Raw genomic sequence first — 26119 nt, forward strand, 5'->3', positions numbered from 1 at the left:
TGGAAGTACTCAGAGACATTATTTTAATGCTAAGTGCCAATACCTGACCTACCTAACCTAACAACAAAAGCACTTACGGACGTAATACCTATTTGCACGCCATGCACGTGGAGTAGATGAGAACAGCAGTCCACATCCAGGACAGCAGTAAACAAATGGCTCCTCACAAACAAAAAGGATTGTATAGAAGTATATAGAAGCATAATATCATTCTTGAGAAAACATGCAGGCAGTAAGCAATTGCTAAGACTCTGAAGTATTTGTTTACAGACATAAATAGAAATTGAACCATGTAAAAAAATGTGTTCGTAGAATAATTACTTCAGAATTAAACAATTGGAGCTTTGGTGCAAAATTTCCCTTACATATATACATTAAAAAAAATAAGAAATACCATATGAACATTTCATACAATATACAGAACTACGACAATTTCACATTGCATGAGGTGTGCATACAAGCATGTAGCGAACACATATAATATAGAGCACCAATTAAACCTCACTGGTAAAAAATAATATTAAACGAGACTCACCCTTGCTTTCAAAACTCGACTATCCCCATCTTCACCAATGTAGAATGACGGACGAGCTTTCTTCAGTCCCTGGTATCCATGCTCCAACTCTGTGTACGACATACTGTCACACATTCACCTCACAACAGTATCTCCTTGCACATTCCGCAATTAACAAACCACATGCCACACTAATAATCAAATATTTACGACGAATGCTAACACACCTTTCCCTTTAGCTTTGGTTTCTTGATCATAATAGGCATGTAAAATATGCCAAATAAATAAGGCACACCTAATAGTTTATCTTCAAACCTTTTCTTGCACCACAGTATCACATTGTACAATACTGGCATCCATCCAATAAAAACTGCCACATGCTGCTAGCTTCTATATCCTAATTACATCTTGACCTGTAAATGACAAAATATTTGTTTGAATAAAACAAAGTGGTAATTTACAGTGGTTGTGTGAATTTCTCACTGGTCCTTGGCTAAAATAATGTTCCTTTAGACGAATATAAAACAGTTAAATGACAAGTTGCACTATATGGTGAGGACAGAGATAAGTAATGAAAAAAAAAGCATTAAAATGCAACATGAAGAAAAGATAAACTGTATGATGAATTAGGTAAAATAGTGGGATAATAAAAGGATAAGAAAGATGCTGGTAAACAGAAATGAACAGGTCTTACAACTGAAGACTTCTTTTCTTCTTTCTCCATATTTCCTTACAACACTTATCTGCTTCTTTAGCAACTTACAATGACAACTATGGTTATTTCTCTTGTAGTCTACGGTTATTACAAGCATAAAAACACAGTTTTTCGTTGTGATGTTTCAGGAGAACAAACACTCCCTTCATCAGACATTTATTTTTAGTTTGACTAAAGATACAGTTGTAACAAAGGTTAAGATTTTTTTTAAATAAAAAAGAGAATCCGTTATACAATGGATGTTGTCAATGTTACATTGTTGTAATATAACAAACATAACTAAAAAAACAAGCAGTCTGTTTTATTTTTATTTCAGATAAAAATTTTGATCACATTTTTATTAAAAAAAATATTAATAATACCAAATATCATCAGGCAATTCAAAATCATCATTGCTTTCACAGTTTCTTGATGTTTTCTGTTACATTAAATTTTAAAGATGGTGGCTTACTCCACGTATGAAAAAGAAAACTCCATAGTGGGCCTATGTTACCATTTTCTTTATTTAATTTATTCCAGTGTTCTTCTGCAAGGAACGAAGCTTCCCAGACATTCATATCTATGTTTCCTGTTACTCTTTTTATAACCCTTCTCTTTTTAATCAGATGTTTCTCTTCGATGATGTGAGCTGACAAACCTGTTCTTGAGTTTAGATTTATAAAGTCCAAATCGTGTTCGTGCCATTTTATTGCCATTTTCCTTGCTGTTTGTCCTATATAATCCTTTGAACATGAACAATTTATATTATATATTACTGTGGTTTCCACATCTGGTAGAGATTTTCCCATTTTGTATTCATTAAATGTACATTCCAAACTTCTTTGTGATCTAAAAACAATTTTGAAATTAAATCTTCTAAAAAAATTTGCAATTTTATGTGAGAATCCCTTGTGGAATGGAATGCAAATAAATTTATTTTGAATAGATTTCTCATCTTTGTCCATATTTCTCTTTTCCTTTAGTTTTCTTGCAACTTGTTTTTTTGATTTGGTTTATTCTGTTAGTGTAACATTGACAACATCCATTGTATAACGGAATCTCTCTCTTATTTAAAAAAAATCATAACCATTGTTATAATAACTTATAACTGTATCTTTAGTCAAAGTAAAAATAAATGTCTGATGAAGGGAGCGTGTGTTTTCCTGAAACGTCACAACGAAAAACTGTGTTTTTATGCTTGTAATAACCGTACACTACAAGAAAAATAATTCTAGAATGCAAGCATACAAGGGGAGGAAAAAAACTATGACAACTATGGCATTTAGAATGAAATAGCTGAAAGAACAAAAAACAAACAAACAAACAAAAAACACCCCCCCCCCACACACACACACAGATATTGGGGGATGTTGTGCCTTATTTTTTATTACAAGGAGATGTCCAAAGAATGCACATACTTCCAAAATAATTATGAAAACAGAACAAACTACTAAAATGGGTTGTGAGGGATTGCCACTAAGAACATCGAATTGGAACAAGACGTCACAAACCCTAACACAGGACCTTCAGAGCTGACACTGAGTCGACCACTCACTGTATTTAACAACCAAGACTGCATTAGAGCTGAGAAATAAACAAGGCTAAGACCATGTCATTTTGATTCCCGCTGCCGAACAAAATGAGACCAATAGATGCTGAGGAAAATGGAAACATGAACAGAAGACTTTAGAGACGGGAAAAGGAAACATGAACAGAAGACTTTAGACACCAGTGTATGGAAAATGGAAGCATGAACAGAAGACTTTAGACACCAGCGTATGGAAAATGTCAAAAACTGAATTGACAAACAAGATTTCCAAGACAGGTGACATGATTCACACTCAAAAGATATTTTATTTCAATGGGAAGATGTTCATACTCCGCCTAAATATGGCATTCATTCATGATTCAGAAACCATTCATTGCAGATACACTTGATCCTCATGAGTGACCAAATTGCACTGTTATCTAATTGTTGTTGAAAAATATATTTTTTGGAAAAAGAGTAGTGAAGAGAAACATGCAAAAACAAGAAAGTCACATATGAAAATTAATCCTAATCTGAACTAATATAAAATGGCAGCACTATTACGTTATGCATCCCGTGAACATACAAGGATAATCATCAAGGTAAAGAAGGCATAGGCGTAGCTATGGGATGTACCTGGGCTGCTTTATCAAAGAGAATTAAAGACAGATATTTCAATAAGAGAGAAAATAAGCAACAGTTTGTAAGAAGTTGAAAATGTCATTACTTGGTACAAACGTGTGCATTATTGCTGATGAAACGAGTGTCTATAGATTTTAGATTTTTTTTATGTCATTGGAGAAAGAAGATATTTTCTGAATTATACTCTGTACTACAGCACTTTTCTTCTATACCTGTCACAAACTGCATGTGAGAGAGAGCTTTCTCCAAGCTTACCCAAGTTAAAACTAAATTAAGAGCAACTCAGAAGCAGGATAGATTGGAAGCCCTGCTCTTGCTATTTGTGGAACAGGAGAAAGCTTAGTCTATTGATATAAATGAAGTTATTGATGCGTTTAAGAACATTGTACCATTTGACAGGCGTCTCTTGTCATAGATGACGTGTATTTCGATATATTTGTTTGTAACATTTATGAACATATTTTGTGTGTGTAATTTCTATGCAATTTGATTTTTTTTCTACTACATATATTCAGAAATTTTCAACACTGTCATTTAGTGAATTTATATTCCTTTACAAACATCAGTGCAGTTAAAGAGCCAAGTGATTGTGTTGCAAAATATGCTATTAAAAAGGTACAAGACCTTTCTTTTTCTTCTTTGTGCACACCCAAATATAAAGTTCTAGCTACGCCTATGAAAGAAGGTAAAGTTTCCCCTGCATATATAGGACTGTGGCATGGAGGCACATTTAGGGGATGTGGGGGGGGGGGGTAGGGCCCCACACATTCTCGAGCTCAGCCAAATTGGAGGTGGTGTAATCAGCAGCACACTCTGGCTGCCAAAGATTTGTGCATATAATAGAAATTTAGTACTTGCAGCAGGCAAAACACTGACTTAACGAGCAGGCAGAATATTTCTGCAAAGGAAAAAATCAATGTTAGTTTCAATAGATTTCACAGCATGTTAAAACATATCTGAAAATGTGCAAACTATGAATTTGTACATTTATTATTTATACATAAGTAAAAGCTAATAATGTCTGATTACAACAGGAAGTAAAGGGTGTTTTTTTAAGAGTGATAGAACTTTCGATAGGGATAGCTGTCATTTGTTTTGTTCTGATGACATGTTGTTTTGTCATTTCATATCAGTAAGCATTGGCAAATGATCATGGAAAGACTGACGCCTCAACAACGTTTACGAATTGTGGAAATATATTTCCAAAATCAATTTTCTGTTCGCCAAATGTATAAACCACTTCGGAAATATCGGTGCTGTCAGTGAAATGGCCTCCCAAGATCATGTGACCTAACGCCATTGGATTATTTTCTTTGGGATATCTAAAGTCTCTGGTTTATGCTGATAAACCAGCAACAATTGATGCTTTGGAAGCCAACATAACTCGTGTTATTAACGACATACGTCCTTACTTGAAAAAGTGGTTCAAAATTGGACTGATCGAATCTGGTTCATCACAGCTAGTCGTGCTGGACATATGCCCGAAATTATTTTCAAAAAGTAAATGTCAGAAAGTTATCTTTCAAATTAAAACACAATTGGCTTCAAACTTATTTTTTTGTGTGTTTTATTTCAATTCAAAGTTCTATCACTCTAAAAAAACACCCTATAGTATATACTGGACCACCTGTATGTGAAAGCATAAACAGGGTGGCTACAAACAAGCAGAAATGAAATTCCCTGACTTTTCCAGGTTTTCCAGGACAAAATTTACATTTTTCCCTGACAATTACAAACTAAACTAAATCGATGTTTTTGCAAATTGAAATAATAAATTCATACAGATCCAGGTATGGATTTGTTAAGTACCAATATTATCTTCTATGAAATTGACTCAATTTCTCTATTCTCTATGATTTTAATTCAAACTGCAAAATAGTGAATTTGGAAAATTATTAGAATTCACAAGCTAGGGAAGGATTACGGAATTTTGTCATACGCAGTAAGTTTAAAATAAAATACTTGATTATTTTTAAAGTTACGACTAAATGAAATTAGAGTGAAGAGTGATTGATTAAGAAATACAATTTGTAATTTATCAGTCTCCTTATACATTCTCGGGATTATATGTTGATATTTCCACTGAGGTTTGGAACTCTCTGCTAGCAAGAACCATGAGTGCAGACTCATTTTTCAATGCATAAAGCTCTCTTCTCTGTAAAGCAAACAACTTAACTCTTGCATATAAGTGAAACAATTGAATCGAACAAAATAAAGTGTCATATTTCCTTACATTATCAATGGGATTTCTGCTTCAGTACAGTATATCCAAGTGAAGTACTGTGAAACTGACAACATGCAGTTATACCATTAATGCTGTCGAAAAGGGTATGTAGGTATTAGAAATTTAACGCAAGGAATATATAGAATTGCATTGTATAGGTACCTGATTTAGCTAACCATACATTAAAACAGGAAAACACTATTAATAAAAAAGCTTCTGAAAGTTCATATACGAGGGGCATCCTGAAAAAGCTCCAATGGTGCCTATACGCAGCACTGGTGGTCACAAATAGACACACACCCATGCAGGCAGGAAGAAGTGGCATGTAGCTGTAATCTGGTACAGTTGCAATGCAGACGTTTTAGGACAGTTCTAGGTTAAAGATTGCAGCTATCATACAGTCTCCCACCAAGCCTAGCCTACAATGCACACTCAGAATTTGGCACAGAGCCACCAGCAATTGTGTGAGGTGTGCAGCCGGACATCGTGTATGGTCAGACGATGGTGCAGACAATTCACGGAAGGCCAATCGAATGTGCACAACCCCATACAGCTGAGTACACACGGACTCTTTGCATCACTTCAGGTGAGAGATCTTGGACCACTCCCTGTACAGCCCTGGCCTTGAACAAAGAAATGAAAGTCGGTACATTCAACTGAAGAGGTTTCTGGCAGGGAAAGGATTTGACAGCTACTCTGCAGTAGAGATAGTTCCAGTCCATGGGCATACAAAATTTAGTGCCATGCTACTACAAATGCCAGAATCACGGTGGTGATTATGCCGAAAATTAGGTTAAGACTCACTGTTACTAATGCAATAAATTACAACTGATATTCTTGTTTTACTTATGCCTATTCAGTAGGGACCTTGATGTTTTGTTATTTTTTTTCAAATTGGTGTATTATTTTCTTATTTTTTATTTTTTACTATACGGTGTTATTTTTCTCAAACTTCACATTTTCATTTTAGCGCATTTTCTGGCAAATATCTAAAATTATTACTTCATGGTGTTTTTAAACTACTGTTTCAAATTGCAAGTCACATGGCTTACGCCTCTTCGTGAGAGTTTGGTATCTTGAAAGTTCTTTTCCATACCCCTTTTTTTAATTTTAAGGTAAGGATTTTAGATAATGGAATTTTCCCCGTTTATACTGAAGAGTGCATAATGACCATAAGTGGAGACACACCCAAAAAATTAAAATCATCAATCTCACATGACAGATACTAATATATTATGGCACCAAAAATTAGCATTATCTGGTGGCTCAGTCGGTAACGCATCTGACTACCATTCTAAAGGTCACGGGTTCGATCCCCGGCCGGTTCAAATCCGGGAACTTTTCTAACGATGGAAGCGGCCCGGGTGCCCACCCAGCGTCGAATAACATGGGTACGTTTCCCAAAATTCGCGTTTTTGTTTTAGAACATTTATCTGCCAAATATACCGAAACTTAATACTCCATTGTGCTTTTAAACAATTATTTTAAATTGTAGATCACATGGTCTACGTATTTTCGTGACAGTTTGATATGTTGGAACAGATTTTTGAGGAAGTAAAAGTAAAGTGCTCTCCTGCACTTTTCCATGAAGGTGTATAAGGGTGTGGAGTTAGGGCCCCACACTTTCTTGATCACGGCTAAAGGTGGGGGTGATGTGATCAGCACTACGCACCTGGCTACCTTTATCCCTCAAAGTTTCCTCAAGGTACCGGCTTCATATGATGCTGGGTGGGTGCCGGAGCAGTTTGAATAGGTGGAAAACATCCCAGTTCTCCCCCGCAGAGGATCGACCCCGGGTTTCTTGCAAAGTAGTCAGACGCCCTAACGACTGAGCTACATTATTACTCACTCGACAAATGCCGATGGAGCGCACCTAGCTTGGTAATTCAAAACAGTAGACAGTAGATACGCACTCAAGCTCCTGTTAGAACCCTGCCACTTTTCTCTGTGATGCAAATGGTTTTGATAGAAGTTGAAAAAATCGTGGGAAATACATGATTTAATGTGGCTGTCGGATTTGTTCCATGTACGTACGAGGGTCACTATTTATATTTTCAGCCTAACAATGAAAAAACAGGAATTTGATATTGAAAACTGCTTTATTGTTTTTTGAAGTATTCTCCTTTATGGTCAATACGCTTTTGCATTCGTTCGAACCATTTGTCAAAGCAGTTTTTCCAATCTTCTTGAGACACCTCCATAATATGGTTTTTGAACGCATCGACGGCGTCTTCCGCCGACGAAAATCATTGTCCACACAATTTATTCTTGACATTCGGGAACAAGAAGAAGTCATTGGGTGCCAAATCAGGACTGTACAGCGGATGACCCATCAATTCGATTTTTTGACTGTTCATAAAGTCGGTTGTTAGACGAGATGTGTGACAGCTGGCATTGTCTTGATGAAGAATGATCTGACGGCGTTTGTTTGTTTTCCGTATTTGACCAAAGACCTCTGGCAAACAAATTGTTGTGTACCATTCAGAGTTGACCGTTCTACGTTCCTCTAAAGGCACAGTTGCCACATGACCAGTTTTCCCGAAAAAACAGGCGACCATTTGTATCGACCGCGAACAACTTTTGTTGGATTGGGTTCATCTTGAAACACCCATACAGTCGACTGCTGTTTACGTTCCGGCTCATATGCATATATCCATGATTCGTCACCTGTTACAATCTTATATACGTCTTTTGAAGCACCAAGATTGTATTTATTGAGCATTTGTTTGCACCAATTGATGCCAGCATCTTTTTGAGTTTTTGTCAAATTGTGTGGGATCCAACTAGAACATACCTTTCTCACAGCTAAATGATCATGTAATATTTTATATATGCTGGTGGAACTAATGCCAATGGTTGCCTCAATCTCACAGTATGTCACATGACGATCTTGCAGTATTAGGTTTTGCACAGCATCAATGTTTTCTTGAACAACAACTGATTTTGGACGACCTTCGCGAATCTCGTTGGTGAGCAAATGGCGGCCACGAATATATTTGTTATACCAGTGTTTCACAGTGGCCAAGGATGGGGCTTCATCGCCAAATGTGGAAGTAAGTTGATCGATGCACTCTTGTCTTGATAATCCACGTCGAAAATCGTAAAAAATCATCGCACGAAAATGTTCACGAGTAAATTCCATTTTATTGTTGCCGTGCAATGGTCAATAGTGCCAGACGATTCCGTGCAAACGTCAAATCGCGCCTAACTTCAATCAGTGTTGCCAAGGCTCAAAATATAAATAGTGGCCCTCGTATAAATCTATAGTTTACTCTTGAGTAAAATGTTGGAAAACTTGCATGTTCTATGTACACAACCATGGCCTAGAAAAGACAAGAATGTTGGATTTCATGGAATTTCTCTTTGTTTTAGGTCATTACTTAAAAAAAAAAAAGCACTAAAAACGCCAACAATTCACATTTTATGCCAAACTCGCATTATTTCGATATTTAGAAAGGGCGAAAAATGTGTCCAGACATCACTGCACATTCCTAAACATAACCTCGCAGCAATTACCATTTTTCACGGTTTTGGCGTTTGCGAGAAATCAATCGGAAATTACTTTGTAGCCACCCCTCGTATAAATCAGTAGATGGAAAGTGAAAATTTAGCAGGGCTGGCAGAGAAGTCAATTCTTGAAGAATGTGATTTGCTTTTATGATTGAATGATTCGAGTAAATATGATATTAAAATATTTACGTATTTATTATTAGTATTTTATTTCATAATATTGGACATTTAATTTCATTGCAATACTAGTGTTGCAGTAAATTTGAGGTTGGGAACATGCACTTGCCAGCGAGAGAAAGGGGGGGGAGCAAACTCCAGATTTTTTTATTGAAATTCGGTGGTAACGCCCCCAGACCCCTCCTTCCTCGGTTCGGCGATCTTAATTGTACACGGTTGCATGCTATGATGTTTTACCTGCAAAACAAAGCTTATCAGAAGTAGATTGCTCCCATACTGCCCGAGTTATAACAATTTTCCTCCAAAAATGCTAATTTTCTATTTTTCATAAAAAAAATAATAAAAAAAAATCACATTTTGGCTTATTATTCAACTTGTACGACACCCAAGAACATGAATGTTTCAATCTCTTGAGAAATGTCCATTCTTTAAAAAGAATACTAAAGTTCGTGTCTTCTTCCCAAATAGCGGGAGAAGAGAGGGCAAACTCCAGAGTTCTGTTTTTTTCATTGAAATTCGGGGGTCGCGCCCCCAGACACCCTTCCTCGGTTCGGCATTCTGAATTGTACACGGTTGTATGCTACGATGTTTTAGCTGCAAAACAAAACTTCTTCGAAGTAGATTGCTCCCATAGTGCCAGAGTTATAAAAATTTTCCTCCAAAAATGCAAATTACCTATTTTTCGTAAAAAAAAAATAATCACATTTTGGCTTATTATTCAACTTGTATGACACCCAAGAACATGAAACATGTTTCATTCTTTTCAGAAATGTCCATTCTTTGAAAAGATAACTAACGTTTGCGCCTTCTCCCCAAAATAGTGGGAGAAGAGGGGCCAACCTCCAGATTTTTAGGTGTTTTCCATTGAAATTCGGGGGACGTGCTCCCCCCAAGCCCCCTTCCTCGGTCAGGTGTTCGAAATTGTACACGGTTGCATGCGCTGATGTTTTAGCTGAAAAACAAAAGTTATCTGAAGTACATTGCTCCCATAGTGCCCGAGTTATAACAATTTTCGTCAAAAGAGTGTTCGAAGTCAATGAAGACGATATTCCCTGACTTTTTTCCTCACCTCAAATTCCCTGACTTTTCCCGGTTCTCCAGGTTTTCCAGGTCTGTCGCCACCCTGATAAAGAGCAGATGAAACACATGCTGTTGTTCACCAACATGACAGTTGCACATTCTCTAATATCACGTGAAACCTACCTACAGGCATGATCTATGGTAATAGATCAATGCACAGACTAACACATCTCTTGGAGCATGTGAAACAGGGTGCGAAATCATTCAAGACTGGTGGGGGGAGAAATATTTGGTAATTATGTGATATAGCCCGAACACCTCTCACTCGTTTATTTCCTTAATTTTAGCATTGATACTTACCTATTCTGCATTGCGAAAGATTCTTTAAGGTGAAGTTATGTAGTTTTCCATAAAATAGTGTCAACTTTTCATATTACGAGTCATTATTTGTCTTCCTTGTCCCGCTTGGGTAACAGAGAATATGGCGTGCACTCGTCATGGATTATTGCGTGTCATGCTTGTGTTTTGTTGATTCGGAGTGGGTATGCAGTGTTTCAACCTTCTTCACCGAAAAATACCTACTTTTGTGTTCATTATGTCATTACAAACCATTGACGGATAGCCCCAAAAAAACATTCATGATAGCCCCACAAACCATTGATGGATAGTCCCTAAAATTATTCACGCTAGCCCCACGAACCACTGATGGATAGCCCCAAAAACCATTCACGGTAGCCCCACGGACCATTTCCAGCAAGGTTAGGTTGGGTTAGGTTAGGTAAGCATAGTTTAAAAAAAAATTCTCGTAAAAAAAGGCACATTTGGGTAGGTAACAGTTTACTATCCTTTGGACACCTATAATTTCTTAGTTTAGTCAATTTTTGACATTCGTACTTACCTATTTGCTTCGTGGAACATTCTGTGAATGGTTTTTTGGGATATCCATCCCAGAATCGGTGGTAATTTTAAACTAAAATTTTTTTTTTTTTTGAAATTTTTAGTCCAAATTTCCCACTGATTCTGGGCTCCGACCCTGGGGTAATTGTCCTACCGCTCCCAACTGCTAACATGGCCCCACCTTTGCTCCAGCTCCCCGGCTTTCTCTATAGACTCCCTGTTAAAGGCATGTTAGAAATTGGCCGGAGTCATCTGCCCCCAAATGAGCCCCAAACTTTTAAATTTGAAGAAATCCATTTCCAGGATACGGAAAACTTACCTGAATTTCACACAAAACACCTTCCCGATGTTAGACAATACTACAGGAACGTATTACGGTAAGTAGTTTCGGTAAATGTCTGTTATATCGGAGACACATTTATATTGGATATTTTCAGTTTTAAATGGTTCGTACTTACCAATTGTGTATTGCGGAACATAGTTGAAGGTGCCATTGTGCTTTTTACACGAAAATAACTTCGATTTTTCACATTACGAGTAATTCTTTTGGGTGCTTTCTTCCGTTGCGGAACATACAATATGGCGCGCAGAGCTGTGGATCATCGTGCTTCGTGCTTGTCGATTTTGAGTGGGTATGCAGTGTTTCAACCTTCTTAACCAAAAAAATACCTAATTTCATGTTCATTATGTCATCACAAACCATTGACGGATAGCCCCAAAAACCATTCACAATAGCCCCACAGACCATTTCCGGCAAGATTAGGTTAGGTTGGGTTAGGTAAGCATACTTAAAAAGAAAAATTCTCGTAAAAAAAAAGGGCAAGTTTGGAAACACTGGCGAGACTGTGTGACTTTTGACGCTTGCGCCATCTGCAGGTACATAATGGAAACAACGGCATAATGTAGTCGCTTTGCACAAAATGCAAGTTTATTATATCAAAAGTGTTTATTTCTTGTTGTGCAGCATTCTACGGTGAGAAAACACCTCCACGAACTTTCAAAATGCTACAGAAACTCATTTCCGTAAGTAGTTTCTTCTGTAAAAATGAAGAAATGTGTCTCCGATATAACTGACATTTACCGTAGTTTCTTCTGTAGAAATGATGAAATCTGTCTGAAGGATAGTAAACTAGTACCACAGTTTCGATTGTTTCATGATTTATTTGAATTTCTAACAGGAAGACTAATTATCGTAGAATTTTGGCAATCATTGTCACACGAAACATGACCGTTCCTGAAAGTAATAAGCATTGTTTGGATTTCGAAAAAAGATATTTACGTTGAAAAAACAACTTAAAAATTACCTTACGCAAGCTTGCGTGCTTCCCATGGATATGTATTTTCTGTTGACAAGCGACTAGTGTGAATTAATGTAGAAGTAAATCGGAACCTTAGTAAAATGCATTTAGGGACTTTATTTTAATGCTAAGAGAACCAAACCTCATCTGCCTAACCTAACTATGAAAGCATATATTGAACAAAATCTTAAGTATTCGTTAAAACTCCGCAGTATGTGTTAACAGAAGTAAATCAAAATAGAACTTAACAGAAGTAAATCGAAATCGAACTATGTTAAAATTGCGGTAACACTTTACTATACCGGAGACGGATTTCTTCAAATTTACAGGAGAAAGTACTTACACAAATCATTTTCTGTAGCGTTGTTGATGTTCGGGAATGTAGTTTTGATCCATTTTAATGCAAATGCGTGTGGTTTTCTACGAAAATCTCTCTCCGACGTGCTTTTGCTGCTGCCGCCATTTGCTTTCTGCACGAGAGCACAATACACTCTCGTATTGTCAGGATATGCTAAATTGAACGAAAGGAGTGCTAATGGAACCTAACCTAACAGGCCTAACCTAACCTAGTAGGCATACCTTGTCCCCGTGATGGTTCGTGGGGCTATCGTGAATTTTTGGGCTAACGTCGATGATTTTGGGGGCTGCCCGTGGATGGTTTGTGGGAAATAAGGAACAACAGTAAGTACTCGTTAATGTAAGAAACAGACATTATTTTCGTTAGAAATTCATTATTTCACCTAAAGAAATGTTCCGCACTGCAGAACAGTACGTTAGCAATGTAAAAAATTGCGAAATAAATCATTGATAGGTGTCTCCGGTATATTAAAGTAGTACCAAAATTGCATTCGTAGCATGATGAAATTGCAATAAAACAAAAGGAACTTGGGCCTTAGCAGATATTCAGAACTCGATAGATCATTCCTCATTAGCGGAAGGCAGACATATTTCATTATTTGTAAATGTTTGTGCTGTGCTCAGATGGGTAATCTGCACTGGACCTACTGTTTAAGGTACGATGTGAACCGTTGTGCTATGTGACTCCATCGGGGATTGAATACAAGGCAACATCATTACCATTACACCGTCACAGAAGGACGATTAGATATAATGGAACCTATACCTAATCTGTACATGGGACAGTTTGGCAAAAATAAAACTTCCTAAAACCACTATAAAATTGAATGTCTAGTTTTGTTGTAAACAAGTTAATAAAAGGACCACTCTATGTCGTAAACATCGCTAGGCTAACACGTCTCTGCATTCTGACACTTTTAGGACAGTAAGGTTCCGTACAACTTGTTAGTTAAATGCATAGCACACAAACTAGTCCTAAATTACTATCAATCAATGCCCTTACCGTCTTTTAAATAGGAATTGCAGATCTGGATGATTGCTTCCAAATACTACCAATTACAATTCTAAATTCACCACACTATTAATTACCTGTCCACCACATTATTAATTACCTGTGCTTGAAAGACAATGTCCTCTCTTAATTAGCTGCACGTCCTTATCTTATAATAAATCAAAGAAATAAATTAAATAATTCTGGTTTTACCATCTTCCATGTTTAGCACCGTTTGATCCGAACCGGACTGGTTTATCCTAGATCAGGTATGTTCTATGGAACAGGTGATGACATCATATACGAAAAACTGAATGCATTTGCAGTATCGCATTTATTGTTTTATTGCTTTGAATTACTGTCGAACAATATATTTACACATTGTTCATGCCATTACACTTGCCGCTAAGAAGGGTAGTACATTGTTTATGTGTGGAAAGTCAAAGAAAAATTCATTTTTTTCATAGCATGTACACTTTACACTTAAATATGAAAGGTAATGCCGTACGCTTTACGACAATTTAATGAAGCCAATTCTACATCAAAGAAAAATCTAAAAAATTACATACGCATGGAATCACAGTGGTCAGTACAGACTGGCCTCTAACTTCTACTTTGCTTTGCTCTGTGTGTGGTCAGTTCACAAACGAACGAAGTTGAAGAGTGCAGTAAGGTACAGTGGGATCCATGAGTATTACCGTGGAAATTGTCCATCATCATGTTCGTGCACTTTATTTTACCTTATAAGAGCTTCAAAGATTAAAATAAAACACAAAACAAGCTGTTGACAACTTCTGCACCAGTATACATAAAAATCCATCGCATAAAAACACAGGATGAAAGAGAAAAATTTATGAAACGAGCCATGGACATTTTGCACGGTTATACTCATGGATCCCACTGTACAGGCAAAGAATTATACAGTGCGATGTAATTCATACAACATAATATATATAATACAGCAACTTGTATGTTAAACTGAATTGTATCTTCTATTAATATGGTGTATACAGAAACACACTGCCGGAGTTATGTACTATTTATACACGACCGTACATGAGGAAGGACAATTTGCTATATTTTTAGACGCAAATCCACACAAAGCTTCTGCAAATTTACGGGGCCCACCAACGTCTGAAAACAAATAGTAATATAATAACTGTATGTGCCTGTATAATTCTAGTTAATACATGCCATATTTTATTCAGCGTATTTAATTTATGTCTAATGTTACAAGTTACAGAATCGGTAGAACATAAGATTCCCTACCAACTGTAAAATAAAAGTCAATTGTCCACCATCAGCGCGAAATGTGGGCAAATGCAAATACATGTGTCTGAAATGTGATATAAATTACAAATATGAAAAATTCTCTGGCCCACTGAGTATTGTTGTGTTTAGAGAAAGGAGCATAGCGTAGGGAATTTAAATATATATCCTGGCTTAATTATAGTAGTGGACGAATTGATTTGTTTAAATATGAATATGTCTGTGCTTGGAAATTTTTTGATGATAGACATGAACTGCCTAAATTCCGCAAAGTTTCTAGTGAGAAGGGTAGGGAAGTGCTTTTATTTAAATAGAAGTGTTTCATCAAAATCTGGGAAAACTGAGGGAAGTTATCGTGAAGTATCAGGTAAATTGTCATATTTTAATCCAGCGCTACTATTTGTTTACACTTTTGTGTATATTCAGTATTAGGGTGACCAGATATCTGTTGACCAAAAAAGAGTATAGTCTATAGGTTGAAGGTGCGCATGCACAAAATATGGTAACAGTTAGATAAGTCGGAGACACATTCAACTCGTATTTTTTCAAATAAAAATCATTTCTACTTACCTCATATGCATAGCAGAATATTTTTCAACCTGGGGATCACTTTTTTTTTCATGAAAAACACGTTATTTTTAACATTATAATTCTTTATTTGTCGTTGCTAATTCGGCGACCAAAAAATGACTCACGTTGTCTGTCGTCAGCTGATATGCAGTATTGTCATCTATAAATGCCGCACAAGCTATTCACAAAACGTTTTGAATTGAAAATTGTTCCACAAACCATTCACGGAAGGTTATGTTAGGTTCAGTTAAGTTAGGAACATTTAGAAAAATAAATTTCAACAAAGAAAAATTAACTTTCACTACACTTAAATGTATTGCATGCTATGAACCTATAAATGCTCCACAAGCTATTCACAAAACGTTTTTATTCGAAAATTGTTCCACAAACCATTCACATAAGGTTAGGTTAGGTTCAGTTAGGTTAGGAAAATTTAGAAAAATAAATTTCAACAAAAAAAAAACTAACATCTTGTCAAACTATTGCGTGGTTGCTACACTGACAGGGGGTTACATAACCGAATGCACGGAACATTTGATTCACGTAGTCGACAGCAATGGTGGCACGAGCTATCGTGCAACGGAGATGCATGAATGACGAAAAATACCTTACTTACAGGCCTAATAAGTTGCACGATTCGAAGAAACTATTTGCCAGGCTTCAGAAAGTCTACAAGAATGCAATTCGGTAAGTACTTTCTCGTCTTTTCTCCTGTAAATTTGAAGAAATCCATCTCCGGCTTATCTAATCGTTACCGATTATAATTAACAATTATTTTCAAGAAGAAGTGATATATTATTTTTTAAAAAAACAAAACAACATGAACAACATAAATATGCATGTTTCTAGGATCAAATCTTCTACTGGATTTCTTAGTTTTCCAATGTGCAACATGTTTGGGAATAGATACTCTGACTTTGTACTTTGAGAGAGATTAGGGTAACAGTATGGTATAGGGAAAACACATTTCTTCAAATTTACAGGAGAAGCTACTTACGGAACTGAGTTTCTGCAGACTTTTGAAAGCTCGTGGAAGTGTTTTCGGTACTTGTTTACTATCCTTCGGACAGAAGAAACTACTTACCGTAATAAGTTCCTGTAGCATTGTCGAACATCAGGAAGGTGTTTTGTGTGATGTGGGAATGTTTCATAGCTGAAATTCATGTTGTTCGTTGAAAATTTATTCTCCGACGGAGAATAGCTAGCCCCACGAACCATTGGCATGTGGATAGGTTAGTTCTGTTAGGTTAGGAAACATAGTTAAAAGTTGGTGTCGTGTTAGCATCAGGATCTAGAAATTGGAAATAATTGCGAACCATTGGCACATGGTTAGGTTAGTTCTGTTAGGTTAGGAAACAGTTCAAATTTCATCAAAACAACGTTGATACACCTTCAGGAATGTTCCGCGAAGCAGATACGTAAGTACGAATGTCAAAAATTGACGAAACGAAAAAATTAGAGGTGCCCGAAGGGTAGTAACTTTTTACCGTGTTTTCTCCCTTCATTCAACTTATTCGGCCGGTAAATCATGTATTTATTTTTCGACATTAATGTCTCTCCGATGCACAGAAGCTCTTGCCTCCATTACGTTCGACTACGTGAACCAAATGTTCCGTGCGTTCAGTGACATAACCCCCGGTCAGTGTTACAAACTCGCCATTGTTTTGCCAGAACATGACATTTTAACTATGTTTGCCTAACCTCACAGAACCTAGGATCGTAGAACTATTAGAATGGACTATTAGAATGGTTTGTGGGGCTATGCGTGCATGGTTTGTGTATTTATTATTGGTTTGTGGGGCTACACGTGCATGGTTCGTGGGTTTTTTTAAACCCGGAAAAAAATACAAAATGAGTAACATGAAAGTAGGTATTTTTTGGTGAAGAAGGTTGTAACACTGCAAACCCACTGATCATCAACAACACTAGTCAAGATTTCTCCGCCATATTGTGTGCATAAACAATGTTTCACAATGCATAATAGGTAAGTACGAATGTAAAAAATGACTAAATGACCGAGTGAAATGTGTTTTCCCTATACCATACTGTTACCAAGATTAGTATTTTCTGGGTGTTTCAGCTACTGTCCTACATAAAGAACAAGTGCATAACTTGCAACTAACTACAGTCGTTTCCAAAGAGAATAATTCCAAATTGCTCAGTATCATGTACATTCAATTTGATGTACTCAGCAAGCATTCCCACCAAGCAGATGGCAGACACAGTACATTTTCATGCTTTAGAGACAAATGAGGATTGGACTGAACAGCGCAGAGTTTGAAAGGAATGGTATTGTCAAATCGATTTCTCCCCATGGGATGGGGAAAGTGGCTGTATTCAATCCAATTGGCAGGTTGACGTCTCGAGTTTCCATGAAACAGTGACATCAGCTCTCGTGAACTAGATTCTCAACATGAAAAACTACCACCAGTCTTCATATACAATATCCACAATATACCGGGTGGTCCATTTATAATGATAGTATGGAATATCACATGCAGAATGCATCCAATCAAAAAATTGCACAGAAGGGGGTAAGTCAATGCTGCAAAAAATTCGTCGCCACCACCTACCCCTTAAGTGGGGTGGGGGGTAAATTTGAAATTTCAAATGGAACACCCCCATTTGTTTTACATATTTGGATTCAGTGTTGAAAAAGAAGAATTTTTTGTTTGAAAAAATTTGTAAAAAAATTGGAAACTTCGAACATTTATAAACATTTGGTAGTTTCAGATTCATTTTGTTCCCCTTATGTAATAACGTTTTTGGTTTCCGTTGAGAACATTGCATAAACAAATTTTATTCAAAAAATGTGTGCAAAGAATTCGGCAAAAGAAAATTGTTTGCAATTTATGTATTTGTGTAACAATAAATAATATTAATAATTTCAGAATTCTTTGCACACATTTTTTGAATAAAATTCGTTTATGCAATGTTCTCAACGGAAACCAAAACCGTTATTACATAAAGGGAAGAAAATGAATCTGAAACTACCAAATGTTTATAAATGTTCGAAGTTTGCAATTTTTTTACAAAATTTTTCAAACAAAAAATTATTCTTTTTCAACACGGAATCCAAATATGTAAAAGAAAGGGGGGGGGTGTTCCATTTGAAATTTCAAATTTACCCCCACCCCCCTTAAGGGGTAGGTGGCGGCAACGAAATTTTTGCGGCATTGACTTACGTGGCAAACATATTATGGTCAAATCTCTAACCAGGCAAACATGGCAGGAATGCACAGTTAGCCTCTGGACTGTAGTCATGCTACTACAAGAGAATAATCAGAAATTATGTTTATGTTATGGATGTTTTTGAAGGATTTACCTGTCAGGACTTGCCTGCCTCTACAGTTCATTTCATGCTATTGTTTTGCCAATTACATCGCGCTGCGATGCCAAGAGTCCCAGGTTCGAATCCCGGTCGGGCTTGGTTGTTTGTGAATGTCCATTCATCAATTTCATCACTCATTCCCATCTTCGCAAATTAGCCAAGAGGCACAAAACGCGAAGTAAAATAAACTAAATCAATCAATGTTTTGCCAATTAAAGCCAAGAGCCAACATGGGAGGCTCTCTACCTTTATTGCTTGTCGTAATGTGATAGACCATTAACGGTCCCTGTATCTCAACCAATTGTCCCAATTTCGTATCACAGTTGAAAAATTCCATCGCTGCAGAGTGCTACATTGCAGTACTTCAACATCCAATACTTAGGATACATTCAAACTACTTCTGAGGCTGCACATAGATGTGTCAATTGTCTTGAGAGAGAAAACAGACTCCATGCTATCCAGGCATTTCACAGCCAAGAGTCCCAGTGCTTCTCACAGCAGGAACCAACCAATGAAGGATCCACGAATTTCATCGCCAGTCAGCTCCATCAAGATGGTTCATGATATTCTCTGGAAACTTCAACTTCCAGATCTATTTCTAGAGCTGATGAATCTAGCTTGTAGTGTTAATTGGACACCATCCAATGACCAATTAGCATTGCATACTGAAAGAACCAATGTCACTAACATTCAGTGAATTATCTGTTGAAACTAAATAATGAACGACTTTCACTAAAAACCATGTCAATCCATGTGCCCATCCTCGGATTCTTTGTAATTTATTATCCAACATCTGATTTTGTGAGAAGTTGCTGTGACACAAAAGATTTGGGTCAAGTAAATGCTACCCATTCGGTACCCAGACCTGACCTCCACATGTACTCTAGGACAAGGACTACAGTTCCTTCATCGAGTGAGATGATGTCCTTGTCCTGGAGTTGGGTGCATTTCTTTTTTTCTACTCAGGAGCAGGTTACTTCATATAACTGCTCTGATTAGTGAAAACTTTAAGTTGAAGAATGAGTTGTTACATTTTCCTTAAGAAATACATGGAACTTGAAACACATCTATTAATGTTATTTTTAATGAGCTTTATGTAGCTTGCAACTGCAGGAATCCATAGCCAAGAACTTTGTATTCTCTCTTTTTTCAATATTTACACAAGCATTGTGGTAGTTGAAAAACTCTGCACCGTATGTGAAACTACCCTATCCCCTTAAAAGAAGTTTAGGATGTGTTAAACCAGTAGTTTATTTGAATTGTTATTTTTTAAGAACAGAATTGCTAATCGGGACTGGCCCTACAGTTTAAAGTGAGATTGATCCACTGTGCCATGTGCCTACACTGGGTATCGAACCTGGGACCCCTTGATTACAAGGCGACGATGTTGTAAAGCCAGTAGTCTTAAACTCGCAGGCTGTGTGTGTCCCAGAGCCAACTATTTTGCAGCTTGCATGAATGATTACAAAATGTATAATACTATATTAAATGTAATATGAACATTGTAATATTTAGCAGTCATTCTCTATTTAATAAGCTGATTTGTTTACAAAGAACATAACCATATTAAGAATGCCTATAGCCAGGACTCGAAAAATCCCAGTTGCCAGGTTGCCATGGCGACTAAAAATTTCAGGCTGGGGACTGTGATCTTTTGCTGGAATATGTACGAAATTTTGATGATTTTAAGTTCAAATTGCAGTACAACGTAAGTTAGCAAATGTTTATATATATATATATATCATCGTTGCGAACATTCCATAGAGTTAGTAACAATTTCTTACCCTTTGTCCCCTAACATTTCCTGCTTTCTCAAATAATTTAGCGATGTTTTGAATACCGTGATGCTCAACATCTAGTACAGAGTGTTACAAAAGTCGCATAACCCAAACTTTGGAAATGTATATCATGAAAACTGTAAGAGATATTTACACCGGGTTTTCTGCATTATAAAGCCTCATCCATTGAGATATTTTTCAATGCTTAAAATTATCAGTTCACTTCGTACAGAAAATTATATAAATTAATAACTGACGGAAAGCAGCATTCAAATTTTTCCAGAAATTAACTTCTGAGTAACAAAAATCTGTAAGAAATTATCGAAGGGTCATAATTAGACAGTTGATGACTGATACCATGTCAGTCTGTCATTTGCGACCAATATTTGTCGTGTGCAACTTTTGATGAATTTTTGACTGGGTTGAGTGAAAAGTGCCATTTTTGGGACATATCTCTGTATGTGGCAACACAACACGAGCAGGTCGAAATATTGCAAACAGTCGCATGCAACATGTGTCTAAGTATTGGCTACACATTTACGTGAAAAATCAAGTTTTTTGCAGAAATTGGACTCTTGAGAGAATCCTAGGCTGGCCCTGGGTACATTGTTCTCTTCGCTCACTTTCGCCGCTACTGTGTCTGTTTTTTAAATTCATTCAGCATGGCATATTCATTGGAGCAGTGCATGTGCATTGCTGAAGAGTATTTTACTACTCATTCTTACACTCATGTGCAAGAGGTTTTCCAATAAAAATGCCCTGCTTCTGCTGTACCTCACAAAGCAACGGTTTTACAGTACAACTAGTCAAACACAAACAAATGATCCCACAAATTGTTTAAGAGTTGGTATTTATTGTTGAAAATCAGTTCTCAGATGTTTTCAGCAAATTAACAATGTATTTGAAAATAATGTAATTGCTCTTATTTAGATAGATGCTAACATAAATTTATGAACCCAGTGATAGCCTACAGGGTAATTTAGTGCATAAAACCCGCTGTAAATATCTCTTACGATTTTTATGATATACATTTTCAAAGTCTGGATTGTGTGACTTTTGAGACATACTGTAGTATGCACAATTGCTAGTAGGTGGTTTCCTGGTGCCTGATTTTCAGAGCTGGTGCCTATTTTTGAAGAAAATTTTTCGAACACTGCCTATAGCTATATAGAAGGTAATGAATTAATGAATGAGTTAAAATTTTTGGATGCATCTGCACATATGGCCATTTTGTACCCTTCAAAGGTAAGGAAAAGTCCCTTACCTAAAATTCTTATCAGAAAGTTAGAAAAGGAGTGTGAAAAGTCTGGTGGGTAAGAGGCCTCCCCGATACCATTGTGGTAGCATTGTTGCCTTGCAATCAAGGGGTCCCTGGTTCGATACCTGGCGGAGGCACATAGTGGTTCGGATCCCACTTTAAACTCAGTGATCAGAACGTTACATTTTGAAAGTATCTTCACTACAACTGCCGCTACTTGCCCAAAAATGTAGCTTCGCTACAGCTGCATTTACCAAACAGTAGCTCGCTACGCTATTCATGTGTGCTACTCGCTACTTTTGCGCTACTTCTGCATAAAAAAAACTTAAAATAAACACATGGATATTCAAAAGAAGCCCCTAGTATGATAGTTGTACTTACTGGAAAACCGATCATTATCATAATTCCCATAATTCCTTAGATGTTTGGTCTAATATTGCGGATAGCTGGGGGATGCTTCTCTGGTATAGTTAAATGAACAACATGTGGAGTGATGCATTACATAAGTTTCCTGAAGACAAGGTGGAAGCAAGCCGGGGGGGGGGGGGGGGGGGGTAAAATGTTGCCGGAGCAAGGTGCTGATCACATCAGCTCCAAAATGTCAGAGATTGAGAATGTGTGGGCCCTACCCCCACATCCCCTAAATGTGCTATATGCACTGGTAAAAAGAACTCACCCGTGAACATAAGAATGAATTGTGTTATTTCTCTCTGAGGTCTAAAACAATGCCATCAGCACTGAACATTTATAGAATCAAAAGACTTGTAAGTTTTACTTCATTCTCGACTCTCAATACACCATCAGTACTCTGTCCTTTCGGGCTTTAAAACTGCAAACTCTCTTGTGGGAAGAGGAAAACTTTTATTTTTTGGACATTTAGATTTACTCTTTGTTTTAAGCATCATGTTCAAGGCTGATGGCTTGGGAGGTGTAGTTGTTTAGTTTTATGGTCGAGGCATGATCGATATTTTAGACTTCTTTTGGGGGGAGTGGGGGGATCGCCCCTCTCCCCTTCAGTCTTAGGCTCTTTTCTCAAATGCAATAACAGGTACCTAGCTGCTATAATAATTACAGATCCAAATATCAAATTTTTAAAGTTGTTGGCGTAGAGTGCTGTTTAAAGCTGTTGCACCATACATGAGAACTCGGCCCTCTCCAACCATGCACTATATTTGAAAGGCTTTGTTGCAAACCTCTATCCTAGAAAATGCTCTAAAATTACTGGTAGTTTTATTTCTTAGCATAATCTCAATCTCTGAATAGCAGTTTGAGATTTGAAAATATCAGTAAAAGTTGAAAGAATCAGTTTTGTATGCCATTTTAGAAGCAGAAATGTTTTATATGTTAAAATATGAAAGAGATAGCACTTACAAAATAAAATATACCATATTGCCCCAATATCATCGACTGCCTTCACGATTTGCCAAAAATGGCAGAAAAGTGAAGTAAAATAAACTAAATCTATCATAAAATTATTTCTCTTTAACTCTTTCATTCATGTAATTATTCTTTAGTATGCGGTGTTTTTGTTAAAATTATATTACAATTTATAAAATGATGAAATTGCAACACAGCGATCAGAAAGTTTCAGAAACATGGATTTTCTCACGTTTGCACGTGTACTTTAAAAGTTGCACGTTTTCAGTTATTTACTAATCATTAAAGGAATGCCTCAATACCATCATACCTCACTGCATGCGAAGATCGAATACCAGGCACGCATAGGCGTACGCACGGGAGGGGGCAAGAGGGGTGCAAATGCCCCCCTAATCATGGACGTCCGCAGATTTTTGTCATGGAAGGATAAGGTATTTTTTCATGGGGTATATTGTCCCGATAATAGTGTTGCCCTCTCAAAAAACACCACTTGAATTTGAAATTATCTCATTAATGTAAATTGCTATGACTGAAATCAAATTATACGTGTGAAATATATACTTTTAGGTTGACATTCAATTTTTAAGGGGGGTGCCCATCCTTGCTCCCCTTTCCAGACGTCCATGTCCCTACATTATTATACTTTCACCTAGAAATTTAGTGTAGAGGAATGAATCTTATCACAGTGTTATAGGATACTATACTCTTCAAGGAAATAAAGAATTTTTAAGCCGATTAAAGTTCAAAGCAACTACGGGGCAAGGGTAACAGTGGCGCGACCACAGGAGTCCAATGGACATTGCACCTACCCAACCTTGGACGGAAATGAATTCTAGGGGGTGCAAGAGGGACAAACATTGAGGTAAAAGAAAGCAAGACTAGCAGAATCTAAGAGTAGTAGGACATTCTCATGCGAAATATTAAAATTATTCGCCTTGCTTCCAACATGGCACCGTTACCTACCGTGTCAATGATCTGCAGAAAACTTAACATGTTGTAATTGATCTTAGTAGTGTTATAAGAAAGATATATATCCAACAGCAAGCTATTGTCATTAGCTCCTTATTTCGTGAAAACTTTCATTGTCCGACATTTTTCATTATGGCAGCCTTAGCGTATGGGTGATCGTCTGGGACTTTTGGAATGTTGTTATTAATGTTACTAAGATGTTATATACCAAATTTCAACTTATGAATTCTGGTTCCCTTATTTCGTTAAAACGTTCATTGTCCGCATACGTGTGATCGCCGGGGACTTTTTGTATGTTGTTATTAATGCTATAAAGATGCTACATACCAAATTTCAGCTTGTTATGAATTAGTTCCTTTATTTTTCCTATTTTGACTGCACTAAGAGAGAAGTTATAACTACAGTACTAAGTACTTCAGACTCTTGTTGCCGGACCCTGTGGCCGAGTGGTTAGCACATTGCGCTGGATCCAAGGGTCTCGGGTTCGAATCCCGGTTGGGCTTGTTTGTTTGTTAATGTCCATTCATCAATTTCATCATTTTGTCACTCATCCCCATCTTCGTAAATTAGCCAAGAGGCACAAAACACGAAATAAAATAAACTAGATCAATCAATCAATCAATTCAGACTCTTGCTGCTAAACAGTTTTGTTTGGAGAAAATAGAGCATGGCACATTTCAGACAGTTTATTTATTCATTATGGTGCCTCTATGTTGGTGCATTATACAGGGTGGGGCAAAAAAATGTTACCACCGAAAGGGAAACATACACATTTAAGATACCCCTTCAACCTGTGAACCAGAAATGTGAATACATTTTAGCATTCTGTCAACCATTGAGTCCATGACCCTTGAACACATGTCTTGCGGTTTTGTTGCATAAACACGCTCCTTTACCACCACCCACCTCAACCAGAAATCACATGGGCTGAGGTCTGGTGATCTTGCAGCCCATGGCAGCGGACCACGCCGACCAATCCATCGTTGACCGAATGTCCTGTCGAGGTAACCACGAACATCCGCCTGATAGTGCAGGCACCGTCTTGTTGAAAGTAGCCACGTGCAAGAATGGATAATGGAAGGTTGTTTACCATGTAATGAGTTAACATAGCCAAATAGGAGGTGCCAGTGACCGTATGACCACACCATATGAGTGGAAACAGGGAACACCATATAAGTGGTAACATTATTTTGCCCCACCCTGTATACATTTTATATATATATATATATACCCATGAATGCAATGTAACTAAAACAGTCGTTAAAATGAGGTTTTTCTTTCCCGACTGAACTTTCATCAAGGCTTTTGCCCCCCCCCTCTAATCAGAGGGTTTGCGCACGCCTATGGTCCCAAAGTAAAGGTAATTCTTTCTGAATGTAATGTTATTGTTTGAAGGTATACACAATTTATTTGCACACATATCTACAATGTAGAATATGTACATTACTATTCTGTTTAGATTAATTGCATTGCACAAACAAGAATATTTTATAGCTGTGTAGTACTTTTGATACCCCTCTTCAATGTCATCACACAAGAGTATGTAGTGTATGAGAAATGTCGAAAACCAGTCAATTGTTGAGGATTATTGTGTTCCTGACATTTTTTTCCAAGTTATATCAGAGTAAGTAACCTGGGCAGATGCATTGCCTGAGTAATGACAAGCCCCCTCCTCCTTCCCCTTCCCCTATAAAAGAAAAAGTTACATTAAGTTT

At 37.1% G+C, this 26119-nt stretch overlaps 2 protein-coding genes across 10 annotated transcripts in view; one reads left to right on the forward strand and one right to left on the reverse strand.

Moving 5' to 3' along the window:
• Nucleotides 1-14508, reverse strand: part of l(1)G0196 (inositol hexakisphosphate and diphosphoinositol-pentakisphosphate kinase) — a 198247-nt gene extending 183739 nt beyond the window's left edge. For all 9 annotated transcript variants that reach the window (XM_083143232.1, XM_083143227.1, XM_083143231.1 and 6 more), the window contains exons 1-2: nt 14422-14508; nt 536-927 (exon numbers count right to left, since the gene is read on the reverse strand). In XM_083143232.1, coding sequence (XP_082999358.1) covers nt 536-649 — 114 coding nt within the window. In that variant the 5' untranslated portion in view covers nt 650-927; nt 14422-14508. The remainder of the gene's footprint in view (nt 1-535; nt 928-14421) is intronic.
• A 654-nt stretch (nt 14509-15162) lies between these two features.
• Nucleotides 15163-26119, forward strand: part of LOC146004090 (poly(A) RNA polymerase, mitochondrial-like) — a 47398-nt gene continuing 36441 nt past the window's right edge. Inside the window, exon 1 of the mRNA XM_083142722.1 lies at nt 15163-15488. Within this exon, the coding sequence (XP_082998848.1) occupies nt 15332-15488 (157 nt within the window). The 5' untranslated portion in view covers nt 15163-15331. The remainder of the gene's footprint in view (nt 15489-26119) is intronic.

The sequence above is a fragment of the Lepisma saccharinum genome, chromosome 21, assembly GCF_977018435.1.
Source record: "Lepisma saccharinum chromosome 21, izLepSacc3.1, whole genome shotgun sequence".
NCBI lineage: Eukaryota > Metazoa > Arthropoda > Insecta > Zygentoma > Lepismatidae > Lepisma > Lepisma saccharinum.